This window comes from Lolium perenne, chromosome 2, assembly GCF_019359855.2.
Source record: "Lolium perenne isolate Kyuss_39 chromosome 2, Kyuss_2.0, whole genome shotgun sequence".
In the NCBI taxonomy this organism is placed as follows: domain Eukaryota; kingdom Viridiplantae; phylum Streptophyta; class Magnoliopsida; order Poales; family Poaceae; genus Lolium; species Lolium perenne.
This window is the reverse complement of record NC_067245.2, coordinates 118,548,252-118,572,239: the sequence shown is the minus strand read 5'-3', so window position 1 is coordinate 118,572,239 and position 23,988 is coordinate 118,548,252. Positions and strand designations below refer to the sequence as shown.

General features: G+C 42.0%; 1 protein-coding gene and 1 long non-coding RNA gene across 2 annotated transcripts; one reads left to right on the top strand and one right to left on the bottom strand.

Annotated features, from left to right (window-relative positions):
* Positions 1-764: 764 nt before the first annotated feature.
* Positions 765-9,489, top strand: LOC139836048 (uncharacterized). The gene is made up of 2 exons (XR_011751872.1): positions 765-1,521; positions 8,617-9,489. It is a non-coding gene; the product is annotated as an uncharacterized lncRNA (long non-coding RNA).
* On the bottom strand, positions 2,481-6,963 carry LOC127328816 (uncharacterized). The gene is made up of 3 exons (XM_071825058.1): positions 6,882-6,963; positions 5,893-6,834; positions 2,481-5,809 (listed from the first exon to the last, which is right to left on the bottom strand). The coding sequence occupies exons 1-3, from the start codon at positions 6,961-6,963 to the stop codon at positions 2,481-2,483; spliced, it is 4,353 nt and encodes a 1,450-aa protein (XP_071681159.1).
* Positions 9,490-23,988: the final 14,499 nt, after the last annotated feature.

The following is a 23,988-nucleotide window of genomic DNA, read 5'->3' as shown; positions in this document are numbered from 1 at the left end:
ACCTCGACGTCACCATGTCGTGCGCTTCGACGGCCGCCTCCGGTCGATCCCGTTACCATTTCCATGAGGCAGAGCAGCTGCGCTCCTCTCCCGGCTCCGGCCACCAGCACCGGCCCTGCAGCGCGTTGCCGTCCTCTTCACTGCGGCCATCTGTTTGTCTGATTCGTTGTGCCAGGCGGGGAAGGAGCAGGTTTTGGAAGGGGAAAAGCATATGCGACTGGTCTGGGATACTGTGAGTCACGAATTTTGCTCCTTCAATTCTTGTAGTGTTTGTCTATATAGCTTGATTTACGAATTTTGGTACTGTACAACTTGAATTGTATGATGCTTTTGTAGTTAAAATTGCATCGGTACAATTTAGTCTCCATGCATGTTATCCATATGATTGAACAAAACACTTTTATTTGTTGTCCAGGACACTCTAATGGACATGTTTTCAACTAAGGTTAAAGGGCTGAAACTAAATTCAACCGTTGCATCTGAAGTTCTAAAATCTGAGTGTCTGACACAACTTAGGCAGTCTTGAACAACATTTGCTTACCCTTTTGGTACCAAGAACATGGTTTTGATTTGGGGGTAGAACATGTGCTTAATGAAAACAAGGTATGTTTTATATCGAAAACACCGAACGGAACCCGGGACTACCCGAGGATGAAAAGCGTCCAATCAAAGAGCAACGCGTGTCTAACAGTATACGTATTTCCATCCGTATATATTCTGTATCTGTAACGTATTGACAACATGCTACCTTTACATTAACTCGATCGACTGCAAGTTGTGTCTCACAAAGCTGTCCTCCCCGCTGAGCTGAAGACTCTCCCTCCCCACACCAAGCAACTCACCATGGCGCCGGACCCCAACTCTCCTTCCTCACCTCTTCCTCCTCAACGTTTGGGACTCGAGCTCGATTTCGGCCGCGCCCGTGCCGTGCCGCTCGAGCTCGATTTCGGCAGCGCCCATTCCGTGCCGCTCGAGCCCGCACTTCGCCGCTCGAGCTCGATTTCGGCCGCGGCCGTGCGGTGCCGCACCGCCCAAGCCCGTGTCGTGGCCGCGCCGCCCGCATCGACGCTCCACCGCCCCTGCTGCGCCCGTGCCGCCCGATCCCGGGTTGACCGCCTCCGGGCCCAGAATCCATCGATTCTGGCCGATTTCGGTCAGAATGACCATCGCCGGCCGGACCAGGTCGATTCTTGCAGATTCTGGACGAATTGACCTCTGCCTCCATCTCCTGCGCGGGGTTGAGACGGATCTGCGCTTCAACGTCGTCGTCGTGGGCGTCGGCGGCTGGAACGCCTGTCGCGGCCGTGGGAACGACTGGCGACCGGTCGCGTGACTGGCTCGAGGTCCTCTCCCCGAATCATGATGCACAGCGTGGTCGACACGGATCAGCACTTCAGCGTCGTCGTCGTGGACTCCGGCGGCGCGAATGCCGGGGGCGGCCGCGGGAACGCCGGGCGCGGCCACAGGAACGCCATGGATTGGAATCGAGGACCGCCGGCAGCAGGAATGCCGGGCGACTAGGTATATGGATAGTCTGTTTCTCCTCTCAGTCAGATATGTCTGTATGCGCGCGTCCCCTACAATCCCTTTTCTTTCTCATGATATTTGCGTTCTCATACTTGGATTTATGGCATACTGCTTGCATCTGATTAGCTAGCAGCAGCTTAGCAAGTGCCTTATGAACTCTGAAAAATCAATATATCCCATTGTGAGGAAACAGCGCGTATTTATTAATCTGTAGATTAGCAACATTTTTATTTAGTTCTTTCATATTTTCAGTTGGTCTCAGTTTGATATTCAGAGTTATAATTAGTCTGTTGGGCATTTTCTTAACTTTTGTGTATGCTTCCGTCTCAAGAAATAATGTCAGATCATAATCACTTGTTTACATGCATGTGTAATGTGCTAATTATGCTACTGTTTTGCAAGTAATCCCTTTGAGTAATCCAGCCTGATATTTTGATCTACCTTTTTCTTCCTGTGCAAAGCTGAGAATCAGTTCAGCAACTCCTATGTAGAATAAAAGGACACTGTACTATTTTGTCAAATTTTGTTTCCTAGCATTAACTACTCTGACATTTGCCTTAACACTTGCCGTATTTCCTCTAGTATCTAACTGGTATAGAAAAGTTAAAGAAAACGTATTGATTAGCTGCTATATTAAGTGCGAATCTCCAATCGAACATTGATGCTCACGATTTGATCCTCGCGCGTAGCCAGGTTCCGAACGTCCGGGTCGTGTTTTATATCTGCTATTTTTCCCTGTTTTGACTTATCATATTTCTTCTTTAGATACATAATTTTCTGAGACATTTTTAACATAAGTAAATTAACACTAAGAACAAAAATGTTGCGGGATAAGGAGCTGTGGCATGACAACACAAATATTATAGTATTTAGAAACACTTTAAAATGCTCATATATCAAATACTTTTACAACCATTATAACTTTAAATCTGCTCGAATCTGGTCTAGCGGGTTCAAGTGCTAAGAACTTCCTTGTAGACTATGTTCAATGTGGTCGTCACTAAGGACTCGGTTCTTTTTCTTTTCTTTGAATTATTTGTCTTGTCCTTTCCATTGTCCTTGATGGCGAGGATCTTGATGTTACTTTTAGCGGTGGCTCTGGACAACGCGACATACAGCTGGCCATGAGAGAATACCGGCTCTGGTAGGTACACGCCCACAGTCGGGATGGTCTGCCCTTGCGCCTTGTTGACCGTCATGGCAAAACTGAGCCTGATCGGGAACTGCTTCCTCTTGAATCTAAATGGGAACATGTCGTCGTCGGATGGGCATAGAGGTATCCGAGGAAGAAACACCCTCTCCCCTGCGTGCTGTCCCACGACGATCTCTGCGTCGATGGCGTTACTCTGGAATCCACGAACCACAAGCCTCGTGCCGTTACATAGCCCGTTAGCTGGGTCGATATTCCTCAACAATATAACTGGGCAATTTATCTTCAGTTTAAGCGCGTGCGGGGGAAGCCCATTAGGAGTTAGGTCATTCAGGAAATCTTGAGGGTAGTAGCCGTGTGGATCGTCCTCCGCGCTATCAAAGCTATAGTAGATCGTCTCCTCGCCATGAAAACGCTCAATCATGTGCATGTTTATTCCATCGACACTGTCGTTCCTTGTGGAGAGAATCGCTCGAGAAGTCATGTAATGCGGATTTTCCATGTTGTGGTCTAGGGCAGGAAACATGTGGTCGATCAAATTCTTTATATCAGCCGCGTCATTGCCTGTAGACGACACACATATATCTTCGGGAAGCCGGATGTTTCCATCCTCATCGGTTTCCTCAGTGCCGTTACCCACCCTCAGGAGGTGATCCGCGAACCATCGGTCGTTTTGCGCCCTCATGTTCTTGACGAGCTTTAGCTGGCGCATGCCCTTCCAGAGTTTCGAGCTCCGTAGACTTGCGTCTATTATCTGACCTCGTGACCCTTTCCTCACTACCGGAAGCACCTGCCTGAAGTCCCCACCGAACACGACAGTCTTGCCCCCAAAAGGTCGGTATGGGCATTCCATGATGTCTCGCATGCTTACGTCTAACGCCTCAATTGCCTGCCGTTTTGTCATGGTTGCCTCGTCCCATAGAATGAGTGAAGCCATTCTCAGGAGCTTGGCTGTCCCACTCTGCTTAGTGAAGCTGCATGATTTTCCTTCTTCAAGGTTTAGTGGGATCTTGAACCTCGAGTGGGCTGTCCTGCCTCCTGGCATGATTGAAGCGGCAACTCCTGACGTCGCTGTGGCCAACGCGATCTTTCTCTCTCCTCGAACCCTAGCGAGCAATGCCCTGTAAATGTAGGTCTTCCCTGTGCCTCCTGGGCCATCCACGAAGAATACGCCCCCATTTCCGCCATCAACTGCCGCTAGTATTTCGTCGTAGGCAAGCTTCTGCTCGTGGTTTAGTGAGGTCGCTAGAGAAGCGTCTTCCTTGTCTACTTGGATATTGGTTTCCTCGATGACCTCCCTGGCCTCTCCATCTGTGTTGTCATAGGTCTCGTCGATGTCTGGTAGAGGGAACGATTTTATGTCTTTGCCCATGGACTGCAGCATGCCCCTGATATCAAGCAACACCTTCTGCTCCACTGCTTTTGGGCATGTATGTTTACGCCGGTAGTCGTCAGACATCGCCTCAAGGTGCCTATCCCAAAGGCCACGCACATCTCCAGGCTCGCAGAATACCAAGATTGTTGCGAACAGCCTCCTAAGTGAGGCTGGCATGGCGAACTGCTCTGACTCGGTAAGGCACTCGTCGAGCGTGTTGTCAGCCTCGATGAGACCCCTCCTCTCAGCGGCTTCACGAAAGCTATCACATATCACACCGTTCACTGTTTTGAGATCTTCGAAGGACCTTGAGCCTGGTACGTGATTTAGAAGCACCCTTAGGAAGTATCTTTCCCCCTCGGCAGGATGGGCTGATACGATTCGACCTACTTGTTGGCCCTTGTCCCTTTTCTTCCAGTACTTTGTTGTTTGCCATGTGAAACTTCTCGGAAAATCTTTGTAAAGTATATCCCGAGCCCACGCGTGCTTCTCGTTAGCCACGAAATACTCCGTCAGCATGGATGGGTTCTCTCGGGCGGCGACGTTGTTTAGGTTATCTCCCGCTTTGAATGTGACCATTTGCATATTTTCGAGATGAAGCGGCAACGGTAGGACCGACGGGTGGTTTTCACATAGCTTGAAGCCGAATATCCTCCACATGGCCTCTGGTGGAGTAACCCACCTTGCATCAACGAATCTCTTGATCTCGTCTATGTTACCATCAGCATCGGGCTTCTCGATATTGAATGAAGTTTGATCGTGGCCCTTATATACGTACTTATATAGGTACTTGACGGCCTTTATGCTGGAGCACACCTCCACGTTGATGTGGCAGTCAAACATCCGCAAGAGGTATGGGTTGTAAGGCACAACCCATCTATTGTCTAGCATCTGGCCTCGGACCTTCGCACAACGGCCGTCCTTCCGTCTCCGATAAATGGGGTATGAGTCTTTCCCTTGTACGGTGGTCTCGTTGAACGCCCGCGGGTACCTACACTTGCACGACCCATCTTGCATGCACACGTTGTTTGGCTTGAGGACACCACATGGGCCGTGCATCATATGCTTCACGACTATGGCGTATAGCTCCGGGTACTTATTCTTGTCCGGGAGCTCGGCGGATATGACGCGGTCGTACTGCTCTGGCACAATGAGCTTATAGTTTGAATCCATGATCAACAGAAAATGAGCGTGTGGGAGGCCCCTCTTCTGGAACTCGACCACATAGACGTAGGCCTTCACAACGCCTAGGATATGCTTCTTGGTCAACATCTCTTTCATCATCTCCAGCTTGGACCTAAACACTCGGACCACAATGTCTGGTCGGTCTTGTGGGGTTTGTCCTGGAAGCAGTGCATCTTGTATCTCCTGCCAATTTGGGTTACAGGTCATCGTCAGGAAGATGTCAGGCTTGCCGTACGTTTGCACCAACGCCATGGCGTCCATATGTCTGCGCTTCATGTCTCGGAAGCACCCTTGGAACTTCCACGGGAGAACAATCCTTGTCCCAATAGCGCTTGCGCGAGTCTCTCCAGCCGTGATGCTATCCACAATGCCTTTATATAGATCGGCACGTATCTCTGGCTGGTGCTCCCTGAACCAACTCAACCTACAACCCTCAATCTTTATGTACATGTCGACCGCAAACTGTTGGAAGAGACGCCCTCCATGTAGTATGGGGTTGAATATAGCCGGACGCGTCTGTAGTCGGTAACAGTAGTAGTCCCTTACGGAGACGCATATATTGGCACCTCCATCTGCGTGAATGACAATTAAAAGAAGGTTAGGTGAAGTACAAAAAGGATAGAAAAAATTGCAGAACTATCTTGAACAACCGAACCTTCGTCCCCGCGGTTCTCTCTTGATAGTTGCGCAACGTGCCAAGGCGTATCACGTTTAGGGAGATTTGGATGCCAACCGAGCTCCCCCTTGGGGAAGAAGAGGGGGTACGAGAGCGGGTCATAGCATCCTTGGGTGGCATGTATACTATGCCTCTCATTGTTATTTCCGTATAGGGTAATGCTGCGCTTGAACCTATTTGCCAGGTCGCTTCCCTCGACCCAGATCGCAGCCACCTCGGATGACACCGGTAAATTGTATCTCCGTTGGTCTAGCTTCTTGTCGGTATTCAGTTCTATATGGTAGTCCTGGAGGTTGTCCTTGTGGGCGCCCAAACTCCTGAACTTCTCAGAGTAGGGGTTTCCTTTTAGTATGTCCACTACCTTCCGCACGACCTCTTGGTCCAGGTCTTTGGTGGCTTCCTTGCGATGTACCAGACTTGGATCATCGTCGTAGAAGTAGAGTTGTAGATGTTCCGGGCGAGAGTTCGGCCCGAATGAATGCATGTTGTGGTACATCTTGCCTTGAGCTCGGAATGTGTACACCCCGGACCTCATGTTTGTGCAGTCGTTGTCTAGGCTGACGCCAAGAGTTGTGAATGAGAAGTGGCCGTTGAAGAATCGTATGCTCTCCCGAAAATGTCGAGAGTCTGCATCTGCGCTAGACCATAACCTCATTAGCTCCGGGATAGGCTCTGGTTCAGCCAGCTTTATAGTTCCGTTTCGACAACAAAAACCATCGGTCTCACGCTCAAACTTCTTAGCATGGCAGTGTTCGCAGTTCGGTTCTTGCTTTAGAATGTGTGTGCTGTTTGGGAGGTTCGAGTACACAAAGTCAAAAGGATCGATAGATTCCGCGCCGGATGAGTGTGTCGGTGTATCAATGTCCATGTCATCAGCGTCGTAACCTACATATGCATAGAATTTCATATCAGTATGTTCATCTTAACTCGTATATGTAGAGAGCTGATAGAAAGGTTGGCATAAATACCTTCACGGGTATAGCACTGCTCGTCCATGAGGTCAACAGAGATGGCATCCTCGTCCATGATACTGCTTAGGAAGCTCTCCATGTCTCCTACAACATTATGGATTCGGTAACTATGGCGCTTTAATGTGCCAAGATGTAAATAAAAAATGTAGTAAAGATGTGTATGTTACCCTCGGTCCCAATGGTATACGCCGGCATGCTTGTTGAAGGGGAAGCGGGAGCTGAATTATTTTCCTCTCTGGCGGGTAATTTGTATGTGCTCGCATGCATGTTTATTGTAGGCAAAGTTGCTGCAGTTGGGCACGGCATAGCGATTGATTCAGCGCATGGGGTGTTCCTTCTAGCTTCAGCAGTTGCTCTGCGCTGAGCTAGCAATGCTACCCTCTCCTCTTCAGTTTTGTTTTGCCTAGATATGCGCCGTCTTGCATTCAACTCCTGCTGTTCTTCTTTGGATTTATTTTGCCTGCTAGCCCTTTTATGTATGTTCCTCTCATCGACCGACTTGTTTTGCTCGAGTGCTCTTCTACGTGCATTAATCTCCTTCCTTTTATCATCTGTCAAACTATTTCGCCGAGCTCTATCATTATCACGTCTTGCTTGATTTATAAACTCTGAAATATTTTTAATTGTTTGATGGTTAGTTGTTCATACTATATATATGTTTTTGAAAATGTACGGGTATTGTAAAAAAATAGAGAATTACCTTTAATCATGACTTCTGGCTGCTTTGGAGTTTGTATGTCACCGTTGCTCCTTTTCATCATGGTTATTATGAGATCGATAGCTTCGGCATGTTCATCATCACTGCTGAATGGTTTTGCTGCGGCATCTTTGTCTTTGCTGGGTGGACACAATGGGTAGTATATGCCTTTCCATGAAAGTTTGTTAGTTTTATAAATAGACACATGTTTTTTGAATGTATATGTATTGTATGAAATTTGAAATATTACCGTTAATCATAACTTGTGGTTGTTGTAAGGGTTCTATGCTAGCGCTGTGGCTATTTATCACCGCGGTGTCTTGTTGTGATGATACTGATTTAGTTTTCCTCTGCTTTGCCGAGAACTCTTCGCTTCGACGATGTAGCAATGTTTGTCGTTCTCCCGGTGTCACATGATTTCTTTGTCTCACATTTAAGGTAGATGTACCACCTTCCTGCTGTGTTGCGATATATGCCGGGTTGACTATCGCAATTGATTCTTTGCTTGTCATGTTGCACTTGTTGGCCTCTTTATTTTTTTTGTTTTGCTGATAGGCTTCACGGCGTTTTTTCAGTTTTTCCTGCTTTTCTTCATCTGTCATACGTGCATGCCGCTCTCTATCTTTTTTCCGTCTTTGTTCCTTTGCATCCATGATTTTAGATTGCAGCAAAAATGGCTTGCTGCATGAGATTTGTACTAAGTATTTTGTGAAGCTAATTAGAGCATGTACTATCTCTTGTTGCAATAAATCTATGGCAGTTGCTATCCAGGATGATAGAACTTGACAGGGTAAACCTAAGTAAGCACACTCCTAAACTTTTCTTGGCATTCTGTAATGCTTGTCATGGTTTAAGTTCTGATCAGTACACTATTGGAATTTTCATCTCAGTTCATATTCAACCTATATCCTATTCGAATTTCATCTCAGTTCATATTCAACCTATATCGAAACTTGAAAAGTAGTACATCTCATCTACTTGCTATTTGGTGCACGGTGGAGAGGGCATAACCCCCCAAATATGAATTCTTTGCAGGTTTTTTTTGGTTTTCTACATATTACATTGGCATAGTCTGATATTCAAATGACAGATGTCTCGATTGAGCAAAGTAGTTTGCTCCTTGAAGGTATGAATTTTTCTGGTTTATTTCATCTTCAAATTAGTCCTACAGGCTACAGGGATCAGGGGCACCAATACCAACTACAGGCTACAGGCTACAGGCTACGGGAATTGATGAACGAACATATGTGACAGTAGATTTCATATATATGGTTGAACATATGTCACAGTATTGTTACCTTTTGACAGATGCCTGGCAAATTGGTAGCAAGCGTGGAGGATGGGTGGTTTGACAGTTGGACTTCCGGTGAACAGAGCAAGCGTGGAGGATGGGTGGTTTGACAGTTGGACTTCCGGCGAACAGCAATTTCGAGGAAGGAGGGTGAAATCAATTTTGAGCACACAGGGGGAAATCGTGTTGAGTAGTCAGAACTTGTGGTGGTGTGTGTTGCTTATTCTGTATGTTTATATAGGAGGACCGGAAGAACGATGTGCTCCTGGTCGAACTTGGTCAGTTGTGTTCGATCAGGAGACGGTAAGTTTTTTTATGTTGGACACGGTCAGCTATGTATTATGGGCCTTCCAATTTAGATTTTGGTGGCCCACATAGCCTGATCGATTCCACCTTGCTAATAGCACAAGATGCCTGAAGAACGATGTGCTCCTGGTCGAACTTGGTCAGTTGTGTTCGATCAGGAGACGGTAAGTTTTTTTATGTTGGACACGGTCAGCTATGTATTATGGGCCTTCCAATTTAGATTTTGGTGGCCCACATAGCCTGATCGATTCCACCTTGCTAATAGCACAAGATGTAGCGCTCGCGGTATCGGATCGTGAGACCTTTGGTTCGCTGGTTGGCGGTCCGGTTTTTCTTTGTTTTTCCTGCTGGGGCGCTCGTGGGATTGTATAGGCACGGTTTTTTTTGACGTACCAAAAGGTTTTATTACGTACGGACACCACCTATTCCGGTTTAATAGTAAAGATAGTAAGCATTCAAGTTGATAAATAAGGTCTAGACATATTCAAACAAGAAAAATCATGTATCTACACCTAACCATAAACTCTATCTTAAGTGGTTTTGGGTTTCAAACATGAAAATTTCACAAACCTCCCAAAAGCTTCATTTTACAGTGACACTACTTAAGCAGGATCCAGGCTTACCTTTTCATTTTCATGTTTTAAACTTGTTTAAATCTTGGTCAAACCTAGGATTTGACCAAGATTCAAATGGGCATAAAAATATAGAAAAAAACAGAAAAAAATGAAAAACCAAATAACATAGCCTTCTTATGTACGTAATATAGTAAGCATTAGTTGATAAACAAGGTCTAGACGACATATTCAAACCAAAAAAATGTATCTACCCCTAACCCTAAACTTTGTCTTATAGTAAGCATTCAAGTTGATAAACAAGGTCTAGACATATTCAAACAAGAAAAATCATCTATCTACACTTAACCATAAACTCTGTCTTATGAAGTCAAACATAAAGAGAAGTGGTTTTGGGTTTCAAACATAAAATTTCAAGTACCTCCCAAAAGCTTCATTTTAGAGTGAATAATTAAGAATGATTCATGCTTAACTTTCCATTTCGATGTTTTAAACTTGTTTCAATCTTGGTCAAACCTAGGATTTGACCAAGATTCAAATGGGTTTAACAATTAAAAAAATTAGAAAAATGAAAAAGCAAAGCACATAGTATTCTTATGTCATATAGTAAGCATTCAAGTTGATAAACAAGGTCTAGACATATTCAAACTAGAAAAATCATCTATCTACCCTTAACCATAAACTCTGTCTTATGAAGTCAAACATGAAGAGAAGTGGTTTTGGGTTTCAAAAATAAAAATTCAAGTACCTCCCAAAAGCTTCATTTTAGAGTGAATAATTAAGAATGATTCATGCTTACCTTTCCATTTTGATGTTTTAAACTTGTTTCAATCTTGGTCAAACCTAGGATTTGACCAAGATTCAAATGGGTTTAACAATTAAAAAAATAGAAAAATGAAAAACAAAGCACATAGTATTCTTATGTCATATAGTAAGCATTCAAGTTGATAAACAAGGTCTATACATATTCAAACCCGAAAAAAGCATGTATCTACCCATGCATAACCCTATACTTTGTCTTCTGAAGTCAAGCATGAAGAGAAGTGGATTTGGGTTTCAAACATGGAAATTTCAAAAACCTCCCAAAAGCTTCATTTTAGAGTGACTAAGAAGGATCCAGGCTTACCTTTTCATTTTCATGTTTTAAACTTGTTTAAATCTTGGTCGAACCTAGGATTTGACCAAGATCCAAATGGGCATAAAATTTCAAAAAAATCAAAAACCAAAGCACATAGCCTTTTTATGTCATATAATGAGCATTCAAGTTGATAAACATGGTCTAGACATATTAAAACTAGAAAAATCATGTATTTACCCTAGCCCTAACCCTAAACTCTGTCTTATGTAGTCAAACATGAAGAGATCGAAGTGGTTTTGGGTTTCAAACATGGAAATTTCAAAAACCTCCCAAAAACTTCATCTTAGAGTGACTAAGAAGGTTCCAGGCTTACCTTTTCCTTTTCATGTTTTAAATTAACTTGTTTAAATCTTGGTCAAACATAGGATTTGACCAAGATTAATTCAAATGGGCATAAACATTTAGACAAAATTTAAAAATAAGAAACCAATAGACACATATAGTCTTCTTATATCATATAGTAAGCATTCAAGTTGATAAACAAGCATGTCTAGACATATTCAAACCCGACAAATCATGTATCTACCCCCTAACCCTAATCTAGATCTGTCTTATATATGAAGTCAAGCATGAAGATAAATGGTTTTGGGTTTCAAATATGGAAATTTCTAGACCCCCCCAAAGCTTCATTTTAGAGTGACTAAGAGGGATCCAGGCTTACCTTTCATTTTCATGTTTTAAGCTTGTTTAAATCTTGGTCAAACCTTGGATTTGACCAAGATTCAAATGGGCATAAAAATTCAAAAAAAAAATCAAAAAATGAAAAAAAGCACATAGCCTAGCTTCTTATGTCATATATATAGTAAGCATTCAAGTTGATGAACAAGGTCTAGACATATTCAAAACATAAAAGCATGTATCTACCCCCTAACCCGGCCTTAACTATGTCTTATGAAGTCAAGCATGAAGAGAAATGGTTTTGGGTTTCAAACATGGAAATTTCAAGAACCCCCCGCAAATCTTCATTTTAGAGTGACTAAGAAGGATCGAGGCTTACCTTTTCATTTTCATGTTTTAAACTTGTTTAAATCTTGGTCAAACCTAGAATTTGACCAAGACTCAAATGGGCATAAAAATTCAAAAAAATCAAAAAAAAAATGAAAAACCAAAGCACATAGCCTTCTAATGTCATATATAGTAAGCATCATTCAACTTGATGAACATGGCCGGTCTAGACATATTCATAACATAAAAAGCATGTATCTACCCCCTAACGCTTAACTCTGTCTTAATTATGAAGTCAAGCATGAAGAGAAGTGGTTTTGGGTTTCAGACATGGAAATTTCAAAAACTTTCCAAAAGCTTAATTTTAGAGGGACTAAGAAGGATCCAAGCTTACCTTTTCATTTTCATGTTTTAAGCTTGTTTAAATATTGGTCAAACATAGGATCTGACCAAGATTCAAATGGGCATAAAAATTCAGGAAAAATAAAAATTAAAAAAAACCAAAGCACATAGTCTTCTTACGTCATATATATATATAGTAAGCATATTCAAGTAGATAAACAAGGTCTATACATATAGTAAGTAATATGTATCTAAAAATGATTTTTGGGGATTTATAGGATGAAGTTATAACACACCTATATTTCAAATTGGAATTACTTTCAATAAATCATCATAAAGTCATTTAAATGTGTGAAACTAGCTAGAAAGTACTAAAAACGTAAAGAGTTGGGAATTTTCACTAATATGTGGCCTAATTTATCTTAAAAATGTAGAGGCGCCATTTTGAGCTGTATCTTATGTACCCCATTCACAAAATAAACCTATTTTGACATCTAGAAAATGAAAATTGAGTTTTTATATACCGAAAAGTTGAAAAGTCTAGTCAGCAACATTGTTGGGAATGGCAAGATGCACCGGCACTCCCAATTTGGGCACATTATAACAAACTATGCCACAAATATGGCCATAACTACGTCATTTGTTGGCTTGAAACCCATGAATCTTCATACACGATAGTCCATTTTGTGAAGACATTTTGTTTTTTACTACCCTATCATAGGTTTTCTTATTTTTCCGTGTCAACTAGTACACCTATAAGCACTCAATGCGGAAGGGTTTCATTTTTGAGGTTTTTTCATTTTCATTTATTTATTTCAAAACCAGGTAAAAATGGTCGACATGATTATCCATGCAAAGGGGTCGAATATTTGTAGGCAGCACATGTGTTTGCCCATCCAGTGAAACTCAGAGGAAGAGGGATCACACGGAGGATAGAGATCAGGTGAGAAGTGAGGGGGGCCCTCTTATTTATGGTGTCTGACCTTTTTCAGGGTTTGTCAGTGCGCAGGAGGTGCGAGCGAGCGAGCGAGCGAGGCCGATAATGAGAGAGACGTTTTTTCTTTTTTTTGAGAGAGAGGGACAACCGAAGGATCCTGAAGAACTCATACTTCCAATACGCACAAGAGCACAGTTTACAACAAGACACAGAATAAACAGGAAATTTCATCTAAATCCCTAACTTTTACATGGAAGACCCCACGCTAAAAGCAAGAAATGCGATCGGGTCCTTAACAGCCACCGCCCAGATTGATCCTCGTCGCAGCCGGGGACGAACCACTTAGCGCGACCAAATCGCCATGGCTACAGTGCGTGCACACCATGGCCTCCGAGCTGAGCTAGAAACGCAATGCCAAAACCGGCAGCCAGTGGAGGTGGATAACTGGAGAGAGAGAGAGGGGGAGTTTTGATGCGTCTTCTCTTGACAAAGAAGATGGGAGTTTGCCTACCGACCGCACATGACTTGTGCTCACTGAAGTGTGGGACCTCACGCATGGGAACCACACGTAAGTGATAGACATGTTGGTGTAATAACTCGGGTGATCAGTATACTGTATTAGTACAAAGTTTCCTATGGATTCAAGGGTAGGAAAGCCAAGTTAACTCATTTACATGACCTTATTTTTTCCATGAAGCCAAGTTAACTCATCTATCAATTGGTACATTCTGGTTATATTCGAAATTTTACTTGAAACTTGTTGTTCATGCCATTTTACTACTCGCCTAACACTTTTTCCGCGCGTGAAGGGAGGGGGGTGGGCATGATGCTACCATGTATTTGTGTGACCCCCCAAAACTAGCAAATACGAGAGATACATCCAAAGAAACACACTCGTCCCCTACGTACCCCCTCCCTAAATTTCAAATCCAGCCAAAGGTGGATCAAAAAAGGCAATCGAAAAGCATGGCCAGATTGTTCATATTTTTCTATATAGTTAGGGTTAGGGTTTATGGTTTATAGAGATGCTCATATTTTCATTTCACATTTGTGATGTACAATAATACATAGGTAAGATTCCAAGCATGACCTTTGTTAGAATAACCTTTAACGTGTTCTCTCACCTTTAGATTCAAATGTGCATAAACATTCAGAAAAAAATCAAAAAATGAAAAACCAAAGCACATGGTCTTCTTATGTCATATAGTAAGAATTGAAGTTGATAAACAAGGTCTAGACATATTCAAACCAGTCAAATCATGTATCTACACCTAACCCTAAAGTTTATCTTATGAAGTCAAGCACGAAGAGAAATGGTTTTGGGTTTCAAACATGGAAATTTCAAAAACCTCCCAAAAGCTTCATTTTTAGAGTGACTAAGAAGGATACAGGCTTACCTTTTCATTTTCATGTTTTAAACTTGTTTAAATCCTGGTCAAAACTAGGATTTGACCAAGATTCAAATGGGTACAAAAAATAAAAAATACGCACATAGCCTTTTTATGTCATATAATGAGCATTCAAGTTTGATGCGGGGTGGCCTTCGGTCACCTCCACACCAAGACCAACAAGTCCCCCAAGTGGACCGATGACACGAGCCCGAGTCAAGGCTCTACATGATGAGGTGAACTCGCTCCTCACCACCCTTGATCTTGGTACCCCTTTGGATGGATTGCTACCTCATGCCGACGAGCTATGTGTCATTAGGTACAAGGCGCATCAAAACCCCGGAGAGGAGGAGACGCCAAGGTCAAGGGAGGGAGAGAAGCAGCTGGACATGGAGATGATCATGAAGCCGAAGCCGACGTCGCTCGAAGCGCTCCAAGGAAGAGACGGACGCTGGCCGGTCCAGGACCCGGTCAGACCGGACCCACAACCGGACGCCCCGGTCACAGGTCCGGTCAACCGGGCGCAAACCGGCGCAGCTCCCTCGTACCGGACGATGACCGGACCTAGGACCGGAAACTTCGCAGTTTCCCGGTTTGCGCCCGGTCGACCGGACCCATGACCGGACAGCCCGGTCACAGGCCCGGTCAGACCGAACCCATGACCGGACAGCCCGGTTACAGGCCCGGTCAGACCGGACCCAAACCGGATCTGACGGGAATGACCCACCAAACTGCCTTAACTTATCCATTCGCGTACCTGTTCACCCTTGCTGGCCATGTGTGCCTATATAAGTAGCTTGGACCCCTCCTTTACTATTTAGACTTGTTTTGAACTCAAACCTACCTTTGAGCTTAGTCTCCCTTGGGTATCATCCCTCTGTAATCAAGGCACCTTGGTTGTTGACTTTGATCTTGTTGAGTGAGATTCTAGTACTAGTTACTCTCTCTCCCTCACCAAGCTCTTCCTCTCCAACCCCAATCTCTCTCCGGGAATTCTGCCACGTGCCTCTTCCTCGGAGATTCTATTGGCGTGGTCCATCGAGCCACGGAGGTAAGCATCGGGTGTATCGGGTTGGTGTGCGTGCGTGAGTCTCGGAGTTCCTCGTGTCGCCGTGTTCTTCGTGTTCCTCGCGTTCTCCCATCTCTCCCCTTGGTTTCGAAGTCAATCCGCGAGATCGGGCCACACACGGGGTCTTAGACCTCATCATATGGTATCAGAAACTCTTGGTTACCGCGGATTTGACCCTCCACCCACCCGATTTCGTTCCTAGAAAATTTTCCCAAAAATCCCCAAAAAATAGCCCCAAATTGCCTCTTGACCGATCTGTGATTTGGTTGCATTTTGAGTGGTTTTGGTCCGTGGATCTGGTGTTGTTGTGCTTGATCTACTATTTCCCCAACTTTGAGCCTCCAATTCCATCGTTTTCCCGTCGATTTGCTCTTTTGGTTTTGGTTTGGGGAAGAACAGGAGAGAGAAAGCTCCAAATCGTGAAACCCGGTTGCGAACCCGGTCAACCGGATCCACGACCGGCCGAGCCAGCCCAGAACCCGGTCGACCGGGCGGCAACCGGACAGGCCGGTCCAGGATCCGGTCCAACCGGGCCCCAGACCGGGCACATCTTCGCGCCCTCCTTCGAGCTCGACTTCCGTCGATCTCCACCACCACCACCACCACCATCGCAGGTATAACTTGCAGCTTTCACCTTGTAACCCCTCTTCCTTTTGCGATCTATCCCATCAAGCATTGCTTGTCTAGTGTTGCGACACATTGCACGTGGCCCCGCATTGTGAGGTGTGTGTGTCGTGTTGAGTAAGGCATCCAAGCAAACACTCGTGTGGCAAGATAGAAAAAGCGAGGCTAACGCTAACATAGTGCGTGAAAAAGCCCCAAAAACACAAAAAGAGTGCGAGTAGCACCATACATCCATACATCCATACATCCATACATACAAAGTGTCCAAGTGCCACCAAAGATACAAACGAGTGCAAGTGCCACCATACACAAAAGAGAAAAAGCTTTTAAGCAAAGAGAGATAGGAGAAGAGAGGCCGCGTGTGAATCTTGTTGTCTCTTCCTTTGCAACCGAAGCTTTGGCTCTCCTTGTGTTAGTGTGACAACGAGCACTTATACATACACTTTTCCGCTCACTTTTGGTTGCACTAACCCCGATTATCTCGTGTGTGTGTGTTCCACAACTTTTTCCGTGTTTATAGTGATCTTCACATTGACATTTGGATTTTTGGACCTTACCCACTTTTAACAACATACTCGATCTTGGATTTGTCTTTTGGCTTTCCACAACACTCGCCCAACACCATATTTGCTAGCTTTTGCGTGTGGTTTTACGTGTGTTCCCGATACACTTGATCTTACTTTTGACTTGGTGGATTGCGTCAATACTATCTTACCTGGGTAAGAGTGCGAGGTAGTCTCCTTCCACTAACATACACAACATAGTTCTTGTCTTTCCATCATGGATAGGAACGGAGATACCACAAGGGATGAAGAGATCCTCCGCAACACCGAGAGGTTGGCTACTCAACACAACCTATGGACACAACGACAAGAGTTCAAGGAGCAACTCACCCCTCTTCGAAACGTGCATCGATGAGCAATACGATGAGGTGGCTCACAACTTCTCCGCCGTGAACCAAGACTTGGCTCTTCTTCGTGAAGCTACGGACAACTTGAATGGCCAAATGGCGGCCAATGATGCCAACATGGAGCGGCGCATGGATAGCCTCGAGCGCGCCATCACCAACTTGGGTCGTCATCGTCGACACCACTCTACTTCATCATCATCAAGCTCGCCACAAGATTACTACTCTCATGGTGGCCTTTCGTCCTCAAGCTCGTCCTCAAGGCATGAAGACCATCATCGACCTCATCGCCCACAAGTTCATCATGAAGACTCTCGCTCCAACTCTAGGCGCGGAGAAATCCATCGCCATGCTCGCCCACATGAGCGTCCTCCACAAGACCAAGTCCTTCAACAAGATCGTCACCAAGCGGATCGCCATGCCCACCATGGGCGTGACGGCCAACCCCAAGTCCAAGGTCCTCAAGATCCACCCCGACGAGACCTCCGGCGCCATCCTCGCCATGATCAACGTGGAAGAGGAGATCCACCACATGATCAGCGCTCCGCTTCCAAATTGTGCCGCCTACCGCACTAACCCCGAAGAGACAAAGGAGATCCAACGCCAAATTCAAGATCTCCTCGCCAAACGGTACGTCCGCGAAAGCCTTAGCCCTTGTGCGGTTCCCGTGATTCTTGTGCCTAAACCGGATGAGACGCAACGGATGTGTATGGATTGTTGCCCCATCAATGCCATTACTGTCTGTTACCGCCATCCCATTCCGCGTTTAGATGACATGCTTGATGAGTTAAGCGGTGCCACGATTTTCTCTAAAGTCGATTTGCGTAGTGGTTTGGTTTTCATTTTTCTGATTTTTTTAATTTTCTGCGCAATTGAATCTTGGTCAAATCCTAGGTTTGACCAAGATTTAGACAAGTTTAACACGTGAAAACGAATAAGTAAGCCTGGATCCTTCTTAGTCACTCTAAAATGAAGCTTTTGGGATGTTCTTGAAATTTCCATGTTTGAAACCCAAAACGACCTCTCTTCATGCTAGACTTCATAAGATCGACTGAGTTTAGGGTTAGGGGGTAGATACATGATTTGTATGGTTTGAATATGTCCAAACCTTGTTAATTTATCAACTTGAATGCTTACTATATGACATAAGAAGACTATATGCTTTTGTTTTTCATTTTTCTGATTTTGTTTGAATTTTATGCCCATATATTTGAATCTTGGTCAAATCCTAGGTTTGACAAAGATTTAAACAAGTTTAAATTATGAAAATGAAAAGGTAAGCATGGATCCTTATTAGTCACTCTAAAATAAATCTTTTGGGAGGTTCTTGAAATTTCCATGTTTGAAACCCAAAACCACTTCTCTTCATGATTGACTTCATAAGACAGAGTTTAGGGTTTTAGGGGTAGATATATACATGATTTTTCTAGTTTGAATATGTCTAGACCTTGTTTATCAACTTGAATGCTTACTATACATATGACATAAGAATGCTATGTGCTTTGGTTTTTCATTCTCTTTTGATTTTTTTCTAAATTTTTAGGCCCATTTGAATCTTGGTCAAATCCTTGGTTTGACCAAGATTTAAACAAGTTTAAAACATGAAAATAAAAAAGGAAGTCTGTATCCTTCTTAGTCACTCTAAAATGGAAGCTTTTGGGATGTTCTTGAAATTTCCATGTTTGAAACCGAAAACGACTTCCCTTCATGCTAGACTTCATAAGATCGACAGGGGGTAGATACATGATTTGTCTGGTTTGGATATATCTAGACCTTGTTTATCAACTTGAATGCTTACGATATGACATAAGAAGACAATGTGATTTGGTTTTTCATTTTTCTGATTTTTTTGAATATTGTGCCCACCCATTTGTATCTTCATCAAATCCTAGGTTTGACCAGGATTTAAACAAGTTTAAAACATGAAATGAAAAGATAAGCCTGGATCCTTCTTAGTCACTCTAAAATGAAGCTTTCGGGAGGTTCTTGAAATTTCCATGTTTGAAACCCAAAACCACTTCTCTTCATGATTGACTTCATAAGACAGAGTTTAGGGTTTTAGGGGTAGATATATACATGATTTTTCTGGTTTGAATATATATGTCTAGACCTGGTTTATCAACTTGAATGCTTACTATACATATGACATAGGAATGCTATGTGCTTTGGTTTTTCATTCTCTTTTGATTTTTTTTCTAAATTTTTAGGCCCCCATTTGAATCTTGGTCAAATCTTTGGTTTGACAAGGATTTAAACATGTTTAAAACATGAAAATGAAAAGGGAAGTCTGTATCCTTCTTAGTCACTCTAAAATGGAAGCTTTTGGGATGTTCTTGAAATTTCCATGCTTGAAACCGAAAATGACTTCCCTTCATGCTAGACTTCATAATATCGACAGGGGGTAGATACATGATTTGTCTGGTTTGGATATATCTAGACCTTGTTTATCAACTTGAATGCTTACGATATGACATAAGAAGACAATGTGATTTGGTTTTTCATTTTTCTGATTTTTTTGAATATTGTGCCCACCCATTTGTATCTTCATGAAATCCTAGGTTTGACCAAGATAATTTAAACAAGTTTAAAACATGAAAATGAAAAGGGAAGCATGTAACCTTCTCAGTCACTTTAAAATGAAGTTTTTGGGAGGTTTTTGAAATTTCCATGTTTGAAACCCAAAACCACTTCTCTTCATGCTTGACTTCATAAGACAAAGTTTAGGGTTAGGGGGTATAGATACATGATTTGTATGGTTTGAATATGATGTACTTTGGTTTTTCATTTTTCTGATTTTTTTAATTTTCTGCGCATTTGAATCATATCTTGGTCAAGTTTAACACGTGAAAACGAATAAGTAAGCCTGGATCCTTCTTAGTCACTCTAAAATGAAGCTTTTGGGAGGTTCTTGAAATTTCCATGTTTGAAACCCAAAACCACTTCTCTTCATGATTGACTGAGTTTAATTTGGGTTTTAGGGGTAGATATATACATGATTTTTCTGGTTTGAATATATATGTCTAGACCTTGTTTATCAACATGAATGCTTACTATACATATGACATAAGAATGCTATGTGCTTTGGTTTTTCATTCTTTTGATTTTTTTCTGAATTTTTTAGGGCCATTTGAATCTTGGTCAAATCCTTGGTTTGACCAAGATTTAAACAAGTTTGAAACATGAAAATGAAAAGGGAAGTCTGTATCCTTCTTATACTCTAAAATGAAGCTTTTGGGATGTTCTTGAAATTTCCATGTTTGAAACCCAAAACGACTTCCCTTCATGCTAGACTTCATAAGATCGACAGGGGGTAGATACATGATTTGTCTGGTTTGGATATATTTAGACCTTGTTTATCAACTTGAATGCTTACGATATGACATAAGAAAGTGATTTGGTTTTCCATTTTTCTGATTTTTTTGAATTTTGTGCCCACCCATTTGTATCTTCGTCAAATCCTAGGTTTGACCAAGATAATTAAAACAAGTTTAAAACATGAAAATGAAAAGGGAAGCATGTATCCTTCTTAGGCACTATAAAATGAAGCTTTTGGGAGGTTTTTGAAATTTCCATGTTTGAAACCCAAAACCACATCTCTTCACATGCTTGACTTCATAAGACAGAGTTTAGGGGTTAGGGGTACAGATACATGATTTGTCTGGTTTGAATATGTCTAGACATTGTTTATCAACTTTAATGCTTACTATATGACATAAGAAAAATAATGTCATGTAAATGAGTTAACTTGGATTTCCTGCCCTTGAATCCATAGGAAACTTTGTTCTAATGCACTATAATAATCAACCGAGTTTTTACACCAACAGGTCTGTCACTTACGTGTGGTGCCCACGCGTGAGGTCCCACACTTCAGTGAGCACAAGTCACGTGCAATAGGTACGCAAACTCCCAGCCATCTTCTTTGTCAAGAGAAGACGCATCAGGATGCGTATTGGAAGTCTGTGGGTCCTTCTGGATCCTTCGGTTGTCCCTCTCACAAAAAAAAACAAATCTCTCTCATTCTCGGCCTCTCTCGCTCGCTCGCTCGCACCTCCTGCTCACTGACAAACCCTGCACAAAAGTCAACATCATCACCCGAAAAAGGGGAGACACCATAATGCTCTCCCTTCTTCTCTCCTTCCGAGTGATCCCTCTTCCTCCGAGTTTCACTCGACGGGCAAACACACATGTGCTGCATAGTAATAATAAAAAGGTAGAAAAATCAACCTACGAATCTATAATTAAATAGGTTAAACTAGGGTTTTGCCCAGTACTACAGATCAAGGTTCAAACCTTGTTTATCAACTTGAATATGCTTACTATATGACATAAGAAGACTATGTACTTTGGTTTTCATTTTTCTGATTTTTTTAATTTTCAAGCATTTGAATCTTGGTCAAATCCTAGGTTTGACCAAGATTTAGACAAGTTTAACACGTGAAAACGAATAAGTAAGCCTGGATCCTTCTTAGTCACTCTAAAATGAAGCTTTTGGGATGTTCTTGAAATTTCCATGTTTGAAACCCAAAACGACCTCTCTTCATGCTAGACTTCATAAGATCGACGGAGTTTAGGGTTAGGGGGTAGATACATGATTTGTATGGTTTGAATATGTCCAAACCTTGTTAATTTATCAACTTGAATGCTTACTATATGACATAAGAAGACTATATGCTTTTGTTTTTCATTTTTCTGATTTTTTTTGAATTTTATGCCCATATATTTGAATCTTGGTCAAATCCTAGGTTTGACAAAGATTTAAACAAGTTTAAATTATGAAAATGAAAAGGTAAGCATGGATCCTTATTAGTCACTCTAAAATAAATCTTTTGGGAGGTTCTTGAAATTTCCATGTTTGAAACCCAAAACCACTTCTCTTCATGATTGACTTCATAAGACAGAGTTTAGGGTTTTAGGGGTAGATATATACATGATTTTTCTGGTTTGAATATGTCTAGACCTTGTTTATCAACTTGAATGCTTACTATACATATGACATAAGAATGCTATGTGCTTTGGTTTTTCATTCTCTTTTGATTTTTTTCTAAATTTTTAGGCCCATTTGAATCTTGGTCAAATCCTTGGTTTGACCAAGATTTAAACAAGTTTAAAACATGAAAATAAAAAAGGAAGTCTGTATCCTTCTTAGTCACTCTAAAATGGAAGCTTTTGGGATGTTCTTGAAATTTCCATGTTTGAAACCGAAAACGACTTCCCTTCATGCTAGACTTCATAAGATCGACAGGGGGTAGATACATGATTTGTCTGGTTTGGATATATCTAGACCTTGTTTATCAACTTGAATGCTTACGATATGACATAAGAAGACAATGTGATTTGGTTTTTCATTTTTCTGACTTTTTTGAATATTGTGCCCACCCATTTGTATCTTCATCAAATCCTAGGTTTGACCAGGATTTAAACAAGTTTAAAACATGAAATGAAAAGATAAGCCTGGATCCTTCTTAGTCACTCTAAAATGAAGCTTTCAGGAGGTTCTTGAAATTTCCATGTTTGAAACCCAAAACCACTTCTCTTCATGATTGACTTCATAAGACGGAGTTTAGGGTTTTAGGGGTAGATATATACATGATTTTTCTGGTTTGAATATATATGTCTAGACCTGGTTTATCAACTTGAATGCTTACTATACATATGACATAAGAATGCTATGTGCTTTGGTTTTTCATTCTCTTTTGATTTTTTCTAAATTTTTAGGCCCCCATTTGAATCTTGGTCAAATCTTTGGTTTGACAAGGATTTAAACAAGTTTAAAACATGAAAATGAAAAGGGAAGTGTGTATCCTTCTTAGTCACTCTAAAATGGAAGCTTTTGGGATGTTCTTGAAATTTCCATGTTTGAAACCGAAAATGACTTCCCTTCATGCTAGACTTCATAAGATCGACAGGGGGTAGATACATGATTTGTCTGGTTTGGATATATCTAGACCTTGTTTATCAACTTGAATGCTTACGATATGACATAAGAAGACAATGTGATTTGGTTTTTCATTTTTCTGATTTTTTTGAATATTGTGCCCACCCATTTGTATCTTCATGAAATCCTAGGTTTGACCAAGATAATTTAAACAAGTTTAAAACATGAAAATGAAAAGGGAAGCATGTAACCTTCTCAGTCACTTTAAAATGAAGTTTTTGGGAGGTTTTTGAAATTTCCATGTTTGAAACCCAAAACCACTTCTCTTCATGCTTGACTTCATAAGACAAAGTTTAGGGTTAGGGGGTATAGATACATGATTTGTATGGTTTGAATATGATGTACTTTGGTTTTTCATTTTTTCTGATTTTTTTAATTTTCTGCGCATTTGAATCATATCTTGGTCAAATCCTAGGTTTGACCAAGATTTAGACAAGTTTAACACGTGAAAACGAATAAGTAAGCCTGGATCCTTCTTAGTCACTCTAAAATGAAGCTTTTGGGAGGTTCTTGAAATTTCCATGTTTCAAACCCAAAACCACTTCTCTTCATGATTGACTGAGTTTAATTTGGGTTTTAGGGGTAGATATATACATGATTTTTCTGGTTTGAATATATATGTCTAGACCTTGTTTATCAACATGAATGCTTACTATACATATGACATAAGAATGCTATGTGCTTTGGTTTTTCATTCTTTTGATTTTTTCTGAATTTTTTAGGGCCATTTGAATCTTGGTCAAATCCTTGGTTTGACCAAGATTTAAACAAGTTTAAAACATGAAAATGAAAAGGGAAGTCTGTATCCTTCTTATTTACTCTAAAATGAAGCTTTTGGGATGTTCTTGAAATTTCCATGTTTGAAACCCAAAACGATTTCCCTTCATGCTAGACTTCATAAGATCGACAGGGGGTAGATACATGATTTGTCTGGTTTGGATATATTTAGACCT

What these genes read in the sequence shown, in the direction of transcription:
- LOC127328816 (XM_071825058.1), bottom strand. Translation starts at nt 6,963, where the DNA reads ATGGAGAGCTTCCTAAGCAGTATCATGGACGAGGATGCCATCTCTGTT. An exon ending in GCAGTGCTATACCCGTGAAG is followed by an intron (nt 6,835 to 6,881) that starts GTATTTATGCCA and finishes ATACGAGTTAAG; the next exon opens with ATGAACATACTGATATGAAA. An exon ending in AGAGAACCGCGGGGACGAAG is followed by an intron (nt 5,810 to 5,892) that starts GTTCGGTTGTTC and finishes TCATTCACGCAG; the next exon opens with ATGGAGGTGCCAATATATGC.